Source organism: Ovis canadensis, chromosome 24 (assembly GCF_042477335.2).
Source record: "Ovis canadensis isolate MfBH-ARS-UI-01 breed Bighorn chromosome 24, ARS-UI_OviCan_v2, whole genome shotgun sequence".
Classification (NCBI taxonomy): Eukaryota; Metazoa; Chordata; class Mammalia; order Artiodactyla; family Bovidae; genus Ovis; species Ovis canadensis.
Genome location: NC_091268.1, coordinates 15872508 through 15885724, shown reverse-complemented (window position 1 = coordinate 15885724; position 13217 = coordinate 15872508). Strand labels below are relative to the sequence as shown.

General features: G+C 61.8%; 2 protein-coding genes across 2 annotated transcripts; both read left to right on the top strand.

Moving 5' to 3' along the window:
- Positions 1-1193: 1193 nt before the first annotated feature.
- Positions 1194-6496, top strand: FBXL16 (F-box and leucine rich repeat protein 16). Its single transcript, XM_069569439.1, has 5 exons — positions 1194-2386; positions 3301-3809; positions 4187-4271; positions 4537-4600; positions 4800-6496. The coding sequence occupies exons 1-5, from the start codon at positions 1745-1747 to the stop codon at positions 4946-4948; spliced, it is 1449 nt and encodes a 482-aa protein (XP_069425540.1). The 5' UTR covers positions 1194-1744; the 3' UTR covers positions 4949-6496.
- Positions 6497-7711: 1215 nt separating this feature from the next.
- On the top strand, positions 7712-13157 carry WDR24 (WD repeat domain 24). Its single transcript, XM_069569435.1, has 8 exons — positions 7712-8986; positions 10148-10325; positions 10468-11140; positions 11658-11776; positions 11855-11976; positions 12072-12176; positions 12259-12599; positions 12741-13157. The coding sequence occupies exons 1-8, from the start codon at positions 8506-8508 to the stop codon at positions 13092-13094; spliced, it is 2373 nt and encodes a 790-aa protein (XP_069425536.1). The 5' UTR covers positions 7712-8505; the 3' UTR covers positions 13095-13157.
- The last annotated feature ends 60 nt before the right edge of the window (positions 13158-13217 follow it).

Here is a 13217-nt window from a genome sequence, read left to right as displayed (position 1 = left end):
TCCCCCTTGGATACTCTCCCAGGATAGCGGGGGGGGGGGGCATTTGTAGGCTTCATACTGTCCCTCCATGCGGCGCTGTTGTCCCAGGATGGCCCCTCCTATGTACTGGCATTAAGGGCTCTGGGGCAGCCCTCACGCTGGGCCACCCCTGCCACTGTGGGCAACTGTAACTCCTGGGAGCCTCAGGTTCCTGATCTGAAAGCCGTGCTCACAGCAGTGCTTCCCCCTGTGCCCCCCAACCGGGCAGTTGTGCGGCTGACATACACTATTATCCCAGTGGGCACTCTGCAAGTGCTGTTAGGGATGTTGTGTATCAGCCCAGGTGAGGAATGCAACTACCTGGTCATGACCTGCAGTGAAGGGGCAGCCAAGGTGTGGGGGTCTCCTCTTGGGGCGTGGACTGGCAGCCTGAAGGTTCATGACCATCAGGGCATGAAGACCTTTGGACTCAAAGCTGGGCTGGCAGCCATGAAGCCCACATGTCCCAGTTAGACCCTTGGGCCCAGCCCAGGAAGCACCCTCCCCAGATGTGGAATGCCGACAAGTGTTGTCCTGTCCAGGGCTTGGGAACCAGTGGAGGTGTGATGCTGGGAAGGGGAGGGCAGGGCAGGACCACTGGCTCCCCTTCCCCTCGGGCCAGCAAGCTCACTGTGAGCCATGCCCTGCACTTGGTCCTCATCTTGTGCTGTTCCGTGGGGCATATCATCACTCCCAGGCTTTGAAGTGAGGAAAGGGAGGCTTGGAGCAGGGAAATGGCTCCCCAAGGCCACACAGGGATTTGGGGTGAGCCACTGGGTACCCACCTCCTCGCTGAGTGTCAGAGGTGGGGACAGGCAGGAGATCTGGAATGAGAGGTAGATGGTAGCCCTGTGAGGGACCCACTGCCTCTTCTCTCTGGGGTCATCTGTGTCCAGTGCCCTCTGCCACCCATTCACAGCCTTGGAGGCCTGAGCAGGGGAACGGGGGATGGTCTCAGCCCCACCCTGTGGGACGATCCCTACACATAACCTTCTGCAGTCAGTTCTGTGTCTGTGTCTTGGCTCCAGCACTTACTGTGACCTCAGGCAAGAAATTCATGCTGCCTCAACCTATGGTTTCCTCATCTGTACAATGGGTACAATCATCAAAGCATCGTCCTCCATGGGTTGAGTGGGAGATTAAGGAAACAATATGTGTGGAGGGCTCATTGTGCTGGCATCACCGTGAGCACCCTGGGAGGACACTTGCCCTTTCTCTGGGTATGTTCTGAGCCACAGAACCTCCTGCAGCCACAGAGATTCTCAGTGCATGCGCCTCAGATGGAGCACTTAAACCACTCCAGAGAGCTACACTGGCGTGGCATAGAGGAGTGGCCAGAGAATGCCCCAAACCCTCAGTTCCCCAGCCCTGCCTGGCAGAGAGAGGCCTGGCAGGTGCCGATGGCGGGCAGCAGAGGTGAAGGGGACGGTCACCAGCAAGTGTCCCTCCACCTCTGTCCATAGAACCTGGGGGTCAAAAAGCTCTGTGGTGGGTGGAGGTTGAACTCAGTGCATACAGTAGGTGCTCAGGAGTGTTGTAGTCATGACCAGCCCTGCCTTCCTGCACCTGCTCAGTCAGGGAGTCAGGACTTACACTCAGACCCTTTCTGTTGGGTGGTTCTGGGAATGGCCTGGGAGGGGCCGCTGGGGGACGGGGCGGAGCCTAGTCCTCCCGCGCAGGACTCACTGCCATCTCCTGGACCCTGTCTGCAGCCCGAGCGGGGAAGATGTCGAGCCCGGGCGTCGACGGCGACCCCAAGCCTCCATGCTTGCCTCGCAATGGCCTGGTGAAGCTGCCGGGCCAGCCCAATGGCCTGGGCGCAGCCAGCATCACCAAGGGCACGCCAGCTGCCAAGAACCGCCCTTGCCAGCCACCCCCGCCCACCCTCCCACCACCCAGCCTGGCTGCCCCACCGCCCCGGGCTGCTCTGGCCGGGGGCCTGTGCCCCCAGGCAGGGCTCCCCCTTGGTGGACCAGCCTTAGCCCCAGTGCCTGGGCCCCCAGCAGAGCGACCGCCCCTGGCCACAGATGAGAAGATCCTCAATGGCCTCTTCTGGTACTTCTCGGCCTGCGAGAAGTGTGTGCTGGCTCAGGTGTGCAAGGCCTGGAGGCGTGTGCTCTACCAGCCCAAGTTCTGGGCGGGCCTCACGCCTGTGCTGCACGCCAAGGAGCTCTACACAGTGCTGCCTGGAGGTGAGAAGGAGTTCGTGAACCTGCAGGGCTTTGCAGCACGTGGCTTTGAGGGTTTCTGCCTGGTCGGCGTCTCTGACTTGGACATCTGTGAGTTCATTGACAACTACGCGCTCTCCAAGAAGGGTGTCAAGGCCATGAGCCTCAAGCGTTCCACCATCACTGACGCCGGCCTGGAGGTGCGCACTGCCACGGGCCCAGAGGAGCAAGGGTGGGGGGCTAGGCCAGGCAGCAGCCACTCAGCACATGTGTGTTGTGGGGGGCAAGCAGCAAAGTGGCTGAGGGTGGGGCTGGTGCCCTGAGGAGTGTGGCTCTGGGGTGGGGGGAACAGGGCTGGCTACTTAGTTTGGGGGATCTAGTTCAAAATGAAAATTCGGGTCCTTTGCTCAAAGATAACTAAGGATTTCAAGACAGTAACAGCAAAGCAGAGGCTTCCCAGGTGGCGCTAGTGCTAAAGAACCCACCTGCCAATGGAGGAGACAGCTTCAGTCCCTGGGTTGGGAAGATCCCCTGGAGGAGGAGGGTACGGCAACCCACTCTAGTATTCTTGCCTGGAGAATCCCATGGACAGAGGTTGCAGAGTTAGACACAACTCAACCGACTTAGCACTCATGCACGCAACACCAAAGCAGACAAACGTGAGACCCTGCAGGCCGAGCAGGTTGCCTTGGGGAGGGAGGATGCTGGAGGAGGTGGGAGAAGCAGGGGCAAAGGTCAGAGGAGCAGCTGTGGAGGTGGCCCTTCCCCAGGAAGGGGGCTCTAATCATCGCATCATTAACACCAAGGGCTCTGAGCACCTGCTCGGGCCTGGCCCCAGACTCCCAGATCCCCTGTGCCCTGCCTCCTCTCTTAGAATGTTGTTTACATGTAATGAACACACTGTAAAAGGCACTTGGCAGAGTCCAGCTTGATGGATGTTTAACACTGTCTGCACCCTCAAGAACACAGCTTCCTGCCCCTCGGCGGGTTGCTTCCACCCTGTCTGCTATCAGCCCACCATGCCCATGGGGGAGTCTCATGCTTGGGAAACCACAGTAGGCTTGAGCGCTATGGAAGCCTCCTGACCCCCTCCTGATCCCACACCTGTCCACAGGTGATGCTGGAGCAGATGCAGGGTGTGGTGCGCCTGGAGCTGTCAGGTTGCAACGACTTCACCGAGGCTGGGCTGTGGTCCAGCCTGAGTGCGCGGATCACCTCGCTGAGCGTGAGCGACTGCATCAACGTGGCCGACGATGCCATCGCGGCCATCTCGCAGCTGCTGCCCAACCTGGCTGAGCTGAGCTTGCAGGCCTACCACGTGACGGACACAGCCCTGGCCTACTTCACAGCGCGCCAGGGCCACAGCACGCACACGCTGCGCCTGCTCTCCTGCTGGGAGATCACCAACCACGGCGTGGTCAACGTGGTGCATAGCCTGCCCAACCTCACCGCGCTCAGCCTCTCTGGCTGCTCCAAGGTCACGGACGACGGCGTGGAGCTCGTGGCAGAGAACCTGCGGAAGCTCCGCAGCCTCGACCTCTCCTGGTGCCCACGCATCACTGACATGGCGCTCGAGTATGTGGCCTGCGACCTGCATCGCCTGGAGGAGCTCGTGCTGGACAGGTGTGCACGGCCCCACCCCTAGGCCACGGAGGGCAGGGCCAGGCGAGGCTGCTGGACCTCTAAGAAGGGAGCCTGGTGGACAAACCTGTAGTTAGAGGGGGGCTGCAGCAAGGGGGGCGGGGCCCTCATAAGAAGCTAGCCTAGTGTGGACTATAACACGGGGGCGGGGCTGAGCGGTGCCCGCCACCCCACCCCACCTCCCTAGGGAATACGACCAAGCGGCCAGTTGAGGGCGGAGCCTGGGTGGGGCGCGGCACCGTGGGGCAGGAAGGTAGCTCAGCTCCGGGCGTCTAGGGCAAAAAAGGAGGAAGGGGCCAGAGCTGAGGGGTGGGGACAGGTGTTTTGAATGTGGGCAACCCCTTCTGTTGCGACCACAGGTGTGTGCGCATCACGGACACTGGCCTCAGCTATTTGTCCACCATGTCGTCCCTCCGCAGCCTCTACCTGCGATGGTGCTGCCAGGTATCAGCCCTCCACGCCTCCAGAGACTGGGGAGTAGGCGGGGGAGGTGGGGGGCGCGGGGAAAGCCCCCACCCAGATATGCCGCTGACCTATAAGGAAGTCCACTCAGATCCTGTAAGGAAGTCTGGGATCCCTTCACACCCAAGCTCAGCGACTCCTTGGGGACCTGAGAAGCTACCACCTGCCCCCTACGGCCTGACGCCAGCAGTGGAGCTCCCTCGTGGCGCAAACGGAAATAGCTAACTCGCCCCGCCTTCCCGCCCAGGTGCAGGACTTCGGGCTGAAGCACCTCCTGGCCATGAGGAGTCTGCGTCTCTTGTCTCTGGCAGGTGAGACCCTGTGCCGCCCTCCTGGGCAGTGGCCACTCATCCCCACCTAGGCCGACTCCGCCAGCACTGCCGGGACCCTCGCGCAGACCCACGCCTGGTGTTGACTCACGGTGGCCCAGGTCCCACCGGCCAGAGGGCGGAGTCTCGCCTGGTCCGAGCCCCGCCCGGGCCACGCCCACTAAGCCCCGCCCCTCCGCAGGCTGCCCGCTGCTGACCGCCACCGGGCTGTCGGGCCTGGTGCAGCTGCAGGACCTGGAGGAGCTGGAGCTGACCAACTGCCCCGGAGCCACCCCCGAGCTCTTCAAGTACTTCTCGCAGCACCTGCCCCGCTGCCTCGTCGTCGAGTAGTCGGGGCCTCCCCGCCCTCGGCCCCTCGCTCTCCTCCCCGCCCCGCCCCGAGCAAGGAGGGCGGCGGGCGGGCCAGCCCCGCGCACGCACGCACGCACGCTCGGGGAATTTGTGCATGCCCCTCGCGCCCGCAACTGCACGCCCGCCCTTCGCCACGCCACAGTCGCCTCCATCGTTCGCCCGCCCGCCGGAGGCGGAGCGCTGGGGCTCGGTCCTGGGGGCGCTTTGAGCTCGCCAGACGGCCCCTACCGCCTTCTCCGCCACACCCCGCTCTGTCTCCCCACCCCGGGCAGGGCCCAGGGGGATTGAGGGGAGCTGGGTCCCGCATCTTCCACTGCACCGCGCCTGGAGCCCTCTGAGGGGTGCGAGGGGAAACAGGCCGCCGCCAAAGCCATGGCCCGCCAGGAGCCCAAGTCTCACCCGCCCTTCCCCCACTCATGCCAGCCTGACCCCCAGCGACCTCCCCTCTTCCTTGCCGCTGTGTGAGAGAGGCCCGGCTCGCCCCACCCCACCCACAGACCTAAGGTCCTTGGACCCTGGCCAGGCTAGGGCAGAACTGGATTAGGAGAGGGGCCACCAGGCTGACAGTGACCTTGGCATAATCAACATTAGCCCAGCTGGCTCCAGTCCACCTCAACCCAGGGTGGCATAGCTACCTTGAGAGGCCTGCAGCTGGAGCGACCATTGGGGCCTGCAGGCCTTGGGAGCAGTCCTGAGTGGACCCTGCCCTGCAACCCCTGTAGCCAGCTGGGCCCAGGCCCCTCAGTGCAACACTTCATCCTAGGCAGGTCTCCACCAGGTGGAAGCTGGGAAAGGGGGCCCTAGCCAGTGACCAATCTTCCAGTGACCAGCTCCCCCTCAACACCCAAAGGGAGGGCTCCTTTCTAGCCACAGCCTCCCTCTCCCCAGCTTCCCAGACTTCTACCTGCCCACGTGGGCGCACCGTGTTCTGTCTAGTCCCAGCACATCGGGAAGTCCTGGGGTGCTGGCCCATCTTGGCGATTGCTGAGGAGGGGGCTGGGACCCCTTTCCATCCCAACCTTGAGCACCCACACCCTATCTTGGGACACTCCCCACCCCCCAATCTGGTTGGAAGAGAGTAGCCAGTTTCCAGAGAGCCAGAGAGTGACAGAGAGAGAGAGAGAAAGAGAAAGAGCGAGCGAGAGATGCTGTTGAAGAGAGTTCAACAGCCCAAAGATTTCCCTGCCCCTGGAGTGCTGGCCAGAGGCTCCAGGGCTGAGATGGTCAGGAGCCAGTTTCTTCAGCCCCTCCTCCCCACAGCTCCAAGTGGGGAGGGGCAGCTGTCCATTTGTCCAAAGTATTAATGCAACTGAAGCTGTGATATTTCCAACGACTGTAGGAGGAAAAATTAGGGGGACAGAGGAAAACAAAACCAACCAACCCCTAAAATCATTTTCTTATTGTACATAACGACCTCATTCTCCTGTATATGCGGAAGATATAACCTTATATTTGGTAAGTGTTTCTTGTGCTATTTTATCACGTGACCTGTTTATAAAAATATATATTAAAAAAGTTGTAAAAACACGTCTGAATTGCTTTTAGGTCATCACACCGTGGTGGGGGGAAGGTGTTCTCTGTCCTGAGTGGCCCAAGTCTGAATTTTTGTGCACCCCTCATCAGGTGTATTGGTTCTTTCAATAAACATGCAGAGACTGGTAACACTGTGCCAGACTGGAAACCCAACAGTGACCACCACAGAAGGCCCCTAACCTCTGTGTCAGCAGGGAGAGACACTAAAATCATTACATATAACACTCCTTCCAAAATATCTAGGATATAGCCCATTCTTCCAAGGGCAAGAATGAGGGCTGCTAGGGGTATCCTAGGGAGAAGGCAATGGCAACCCACTCCAGTACTCTTGCCTGGAAAATCCCATGGGTGGAGGAGCCTGGTAGGCTGCAGTCCATGGGGTCCTGAAGAGTCGGACAGGACTGAGCGACTTTACTTTCACTTTTCAGTTTCACGCATTGGAGAAGGAACTGGCAACCCACTCCAGTGTTCTCACCTGGAGAATCCCAGGGACGGGTGAGCCTGGTGGGGTGCTGTCTACGGGGTTGCACAGAGTCGGACACGACTGAAGTGACTTAGCAGCAGCAGCAGCAGCAGCAGCAGGGGTGTCCCAGATCACACAGAGCAGCAAGCACAGGCCAGGGCGCATACCCAGCGAAGAAGGGCGGCTCAGAGAGGGTCACTGACTGAACGTTGGTGTGAACAGGTCCAGTCAGGCACCAGAGCTCTTGGAGACAGACGGACGCGAGTTCACATTCGTGTAAAACAGATGTAATCAGTATACCAGGTTGTGACGAGCGCCGTGGAGGCCACTGAGATGCGGTGGCCGGGGAAGGCCTCTAAAAAGGTGCCATTTAAGCTGAACTCTGAGGGATGAGGAGACGCGTTCTAGGGAGGACAACGAGCGTGCACCCACGATGACCGTGAGGCAGGCAAGGGCTCCTGCGGCGGGAGCTGCGCGGAGAGGACGGGCCAGGAGCTCGGGATTTGCCTCCCAGCGCGGTGAGGACGTGTGGAGGCCCGCAGGCCGGAGTCCCTGGCTGTGCGGAGCTCAGATGACGCGGGAGGGGGGACCCCAGGAGAGCCGCTAGGAGGCTGCTCCCGAGTCCCGAAGAGCGCGAAAAAGGAGGCGGAGACGGAGGAGGGGTGTGGGGCCAGCCTGGGGATGCCTGGGCTTGCTGATGGACTGTGGGGGCAGAGATGAGCACTAGCGTTCAAATAACACGAGTTAAAAAAGGAAGAGGAAGAATACCAGAGGCGGAACCGGCGAAGCCTCTCCCCCTTCTCTGCTCGCCCTCCGCCCCCAAGGCGCTCTCCCGTTCCGGAACGTTTGTAGTGTGGGCGCCCGCTTCCAGCGCGGGGCTGGAAAGAAAAGGACCACGTTCGGCGGGGGGCGGGACGGAGACGGGCTTCTTCCGGCGCGGCCGTTCCTCCCCGGCCCGGCAGTTTCGGGAAATGGCTCAGGTGCCCGCGGAAGGAGAGACTTCTCCGTTCCTCCGGTTCTGTTCCCGCGGTCTCCGCTCCCGCCGCAACCTCTGCGCCGCCAGGCTCTCCTGTGCGGTCGCGCCAGCCATCCCTCGGGCTCCGTAAACAGCTCGGTCCTGGAAGCCCCTCTGACCCTCGCGCCTCTGGTCTTCCTGCCCCCTCCTTTCCAGAGGCCGACTGTGCACGGTGGCAGCCATCTGGCTTCCCCGGCGGGACTGACTGCCCGAAGGTCCAGTGACCATCCTGATTTGGCAGTTAGGGAGTTGGAGAATTGGCCTGGCCTGGGGCTGACCAGGTAAGGTCTCCCCCAGAAGTCAGACATGGGGCTGGCTAGCCTCAGGGCAGCCATGGCACCCTCCGACTGCCCGGCCAGGGTGATGGAACTTGCCTATCAGACCGATTGACTAACGGTGGACTTCCCTGGACTAAGCAGTTTTGGAGGAACCACCCAGGGTGAAGGGTCTGAAAGGACACGCCCCTGCCGCCAGGCTGACCAGGTCTGCCCACTTCACCGATCTGTCCTCGCCACCCGTGCAGCCATGGAGAAGATGTCCCGTGTGACCACGGCCCTCGGTGGGAGCGTGCTGACTGGCCGCACCATGCACTGCCATCTGGATGCTCCGGCCAATGCCATCAGTGTGTGCCGTGACGCGGCCCAGGTGGTCGTAGCAGGCCGCAGCATCTTCAAGATCTATGCCATTGAGGAGGAGCAGTTTGTGGAGAAGCTGAACCTGCGCGTGGGCCGCAAGCCCTCCCTCAACCTGAGCTGTGCAGACGTTGTCTGGCACCAGATGGACGAGAACCTGCTGGCCACGGCGGCCACCAATGGCGTGGTGGTCACCTGGAACCTGGGCCGGCCGTCCCGCAACAAGCAGGACCAGCTGTTCACGGAGCACAAGCGCACAGTGAACAAAGTCTGCTTCCACCCCACTGAGGCCCACGTGCTGCTCAGTGGCTCCCAGGATGGCTTCATGAAGTGCTTTGACCTGCGCAGGAAGGACTCTGTCAGCACCTTCTCGGGTGAGGCCCTGGGAGGCAGGTCAGGCAGGTGTGCCTCTGCAGGTGGCCGACCTGTCTAGGCAGGTTGAGAAGCGCTGTGTGTCAGAGGCCCTCAGGTGTGCTCCCATAGGGCTTCCTGGAGGAGGAGCCAGCTGAGCTGGCACTGGAGGAGGGGGTGGAGGTCAGCAGGGAAGGGGCAGAGGTGGGCCTGGTGGAAGTGTGACGGGTACCTGGAGTGTGGGCACAGCGCTGATGCACTTGCAGGGCCAGCAGGAGTCGAGGGTAGTGTGGGATCAGGGAGAGGGCAAATGGGTGGCTGCCCTGGCAGCTCAGCCTCCTCTCGCCATGCCTCAGAGCTCCAGGCCACCTCATCGCATGAAGTCTGCTTCCAGGGTCCTCAGCCCAGGGAAGCAGTGGGGAGTGGGGCACTGCCTGGTTCCCCACCCCCCAAGTTCCCTTCCCAGCAGCCCCAGATCTTGACACCCCCGCCTTGAGCCAGCTCACATTTTTTACCTTGATGAGACCAAATGAAGACCAGGGCAGAGCCCTCAGATAATCAGGGAGCCTCTTACGACAGTCCTTGAGCTCCCTGTGCAGGGGAAAGCTGGGTGCTGCATTCGAAGGCTCCTGGTGTGGTGGTCCTCAGGGCTGGACGTGTCCCCTCAAGATCTCCAGTCCTTGGGGGCTGGCCAACCTGGCAGCTCCAGCTCAAGGTGTAGGGCCTGGGCAGAGCCTGGGGCATTTTATCTCTGCCTCCTGGGGCCTGAGGCTTCCAGAGGATTGTATTCGGCCCACCGAGGCTCCTGTTCACACAGTGCTCTGACACCTGGTCCTGAAGCCGTGACAGCTTTGCACGAGGGCAGATGTCAGATGCAGAATCCAGAGAAAATCAAGGTCCAGGAGTCTGTTAAAAACCACCTGATGCCTGGTGTCCCTCTCACCTGCCTGGGCTATTATCTGCTTTGCCATGCCTCTCTTCGCCCCTGTCCACTCTGGACAGGCCTTGGCAAATGTCTACATCACCCTCCAGGCCTGTGGTCTCGGCCACAGGCAGGAATGCAACACCAGCCCACATCCATTCTGAGGAATCCCCATTGGTTGTTTACTCTCCCTCCTGGAGCTCCTGTGGGCCACCCTGTCCCCCACCCCCAACCTTCTCCCTCCACTAATGTCCGCTCACAGGCCAGTCTGAGAGTGTGCGCGATGTCCAGTTCAGTATCCGGGACTACTTCACCTTCGCGTCCACCTTCGAGAACGGCAACGTGCAGCTCTGGGACATTCGGCGGCCCGACCGCTGTGAGCGAATGTTCACAGCCCACAATGGGCCTGTATTCTGCTGCGACTGGCACCCCGAGGACAGGTGTGGGGTGGAGGCCAGGGCAGCGGGCCAGGGTGGGTGGGCTTGTGGAAGGGCTCTCTCACTGCCTCAAGACCTGTGAGACAGAATGGGGAGCCCTCCCACTCCGAAAGAGGTCACTGAGGACTTCGTGGGCCTTCCCCAGGGGCTGGCTGGCCACAGGTGGGCGTGACAAGATGGTGAAGGTCTGGGACATGGCCACACACCGTGCCAAGGAGGTGCACTGCGTGCAGACCATCGCCTCCGTGGCCAGAGTCAAGTGGAGGCCTGAGTGCCGCCACCACCTCGCCACGTGCTCCATGATGGTGGACCACAACGTCTACGTGTGGGACGTGCGCCGGCCCTTTGTGCCCGCCGCCATGTTTGAGGAGCACCGGGACGTCACGACAGGCATCGCCTGGCGCCACCCGCATGACTCCTCCTTCCTGCTCTCCGGCTCCAAGGACAGCACTCTCTGTCAGCACCTGTTCCGCGACGCCAGCCAGCCTGTTGAGCGTGCCAACCCTGAGGGCCTCTGCTACGGCCTCTTTGGGGACCTGGCCTTCGCAGCCAAGGAGAGCCTTGTGGCCACCGAGTTGGGGCGCAAACCCTACGCTGGGGATCGGCGCCACCCCATCTTCTTCAAGCGCAAGCTGGACCCTGCCGAGCCCTTTGCGGGCCTCGCCTCCAGTGCCCTCAATGTCTTTGAGATAGAACCCGGCAGCGGCAGCATGAGCTGGTTCGTGGACACTGCCGAGCGTTATGCCCTGGCCGGCCGGCCACTGGCTGAGCTCTGTGACCACAATGCGAAAGTGGCTCGAGAGCTTGGCCGCAACCAGGTACACGGGGTGGACTGAGGGCCAGGATCTTGGTACAGGGCCTGGAGCTCCGCTGACAGCTGTGGCCGGACCCTGCCCTGAGCTCAGAGTTCAGCTCTGGCTGAGGACACCCCCAGCTTGCCCCAGTAACTGAGTGTCCAGAGCCCCAGGAATGGGCCTGACGCCAGTGCCATTCCTGGGGTGCAGGCCTGGGTGTTGTGGGGTCTTGGCCTCTCTTGGCTTGTCCTTGCTCCTAGACTTGCAGGATGTCCAGCCCTACAGAGAATGCCTACATTGCCTTGCTCATCCTCTCCCTGGGACCTCAGGCCCATTTCCATGTTTCCTCTGCCCCTACAGGATGGAGGCTAGGTTGTTTGTTTTTCCTGTGGGCCTCAGCTTCCCACCTGGGGTGGACCAGGACATTGGGTCCCTGGGGCAACTGAAAGCTGAGGGTTTGTGGTTCTATCCAGGCAGAGGGGGGCCTGCGCAGGGCTCCAGGGACCCAGGACCCCCGTGAGTGACTAGTGCCCACCCCTAGGTGGCTCAGACGTGGACCATGCTCCGGATCATCTACTGTAGTCCTGGCCTGGTGTCCACCACCAATCTCAACCACAGTGTGGGCAAAGGCAGCTCCTGTGGCCTGCCCCTCATGAACAGGTAGACATCTGGGGGTGGCTCTCCCCAGAGGGTGGGACTGCTGGTGCCTACCCACCCATCGGCCCTCCCTGCCCCCAGTTTCAACCTGAAGGATATGGCCCCAGGGCTGGGCAGTGAGACTCGGCTGGACCGCAGCAAGGGTGACGCACGGAGCGACACAGTGCTGCTGGACTCCTCAGCCACACTCATAACAAACGAAGGTAGCGTGGGGGCGGCAGAGGGCCTTCATGGGAGTGGGACTGGGTCTCCCAGTGAGAGGCAGTCCTGGAATGCCCTCCCTCCCTCCCCCGGACAGATAACGAAGAGACTGAGGGCAGCGATGTGCCCACTGATTACCTGCTGGGTGACGTGGAAGGTGAGGACGATGAGCTTTACCTGTTGGATCCGGAACACGCACACTGTAAGTGGGAGCGTGGGGAAGGGGTGGGGTGGGGCTGGGAGGCGGGGCCAGAGCCTGCCTACCCTTCCTGCCTCTGTCGCAGCGGAGGAGCCCGAGTATGTGCTGCCCCAGGAGGCCTTCCCGTTGCGCCACGAGATTGTGGACACCCCACCCGGGCCCGAGCACCTGCAGGACAAGGCCGACTCTCCCCACGTGAGCGGCAGTGAGGCAGATGCAGCCTCCCTGGTGCCTGTGGACTCCTCCTTCTCACTCATCTCGGTCTCACACGCGCTGTGCGACAGCCGCCTGCCGCCCGACTTCTTCAGCGCCCTGGTCTGTGACATGCTACGCTTCTATGCCGAGCAGGGTGACGTGCAGATGGCTGTGTCCGTGCTCATTGTGCTGGGTGAGCGCGTGCGCAAGGACATCGACGAGCAAACCCAGGTGGGTGACAGGGTCTGGGGGTCTTCCCGGAGCAGCTATCACCCTGAGGACTGCCCCTGCACGCTCCGCCTACACCCGCACCTGTGTCTATGCCCAGGGAAGCCCGGGCTCTTACTCCGCCCTCCCTGCCCTGCCCACCAGGAGCACTGGTACACGTCCTACATCGACCTGCTGCAGCGCTTCTGCCTCTGGAACGTGTCCAATCAAGTGGTCAAGCTCAGCACCAGTCGCGCCATCAGCTGCCTCAACCAGGCCTCCACCACCCTGCATGTTAACTGCAGTCACTGCAAGCGGCCCATGAGCAGCCGGGGCTGGGTGTGCGACCGCTGCCGCCGCTGCGCCAGCATGTGCGCCGTCTGCCACCACGTGGTCAAGGGGCTCTTCGTGTGGTGCCAGGGCTGCAGCCACGGCGGCCACCTGCAGCACATCATGAAGTGGCTGGAGGGCAGCTCCCACTGCCCCGCTGGCTGCGGCCACCTGTGCGAGTACTCCTGACCCGCTGCCGGGCTGGTGGGGACTGGCTTGTGAACCAAATAAAGGACGCGGGAGGCACTCTGAGCGGCTTGTTACCTGCTCGCGTCGCTTGGGGTCAGGTGCCGGCGCGGCCTATTTTACCGG

Bases quoted from the DNA above. Each gene is read 5' to 3' on its own strand.
- FBXL16 (XM_069569439.1), top strand. From the start codon at position 1,745: ATGTCGAGCCCGGGCGTCGACGGCGACCCCAAGCCTCCATGCTTGCCT. The intron at 2,387-3,300 runs GTGCGCACTGCC...ACCTGTCCACAG, and splicing joins TCACTGACGCCGGCCTGGAG to GTGATGCTGGAGCAGATGCA. The intron at 3,810-4,186 runs GTGTGCACGGCC...TTGCGACCACAG, and splicing joins GAGGAGCTCGTGCTGGACAG to GTGTGTGCGCATCACGGACA.
- WDR24 (XM_069569435.1), top strand. From the start codon at position 8,506: ATGGAGAAGATGTCCCGTGTGACCACGGCCCTCGGTGGGAGCGTGCTG. The intron at 8,987-10,147 runs GTGAGGCCCTGG...GTCCGCTCACAG, and splicing joins CTCTGTCAGCACCTTCTCGG to GCCAGTCTGAGAGTGTGCGC. The intron at 12,177-12,258 runs GTAAGTGGGAGC...CCTCTGTCGCAG, and splicing joins GGATCCGGAACACGCACACT to CGGAGGAGCCCGAGTATGTG.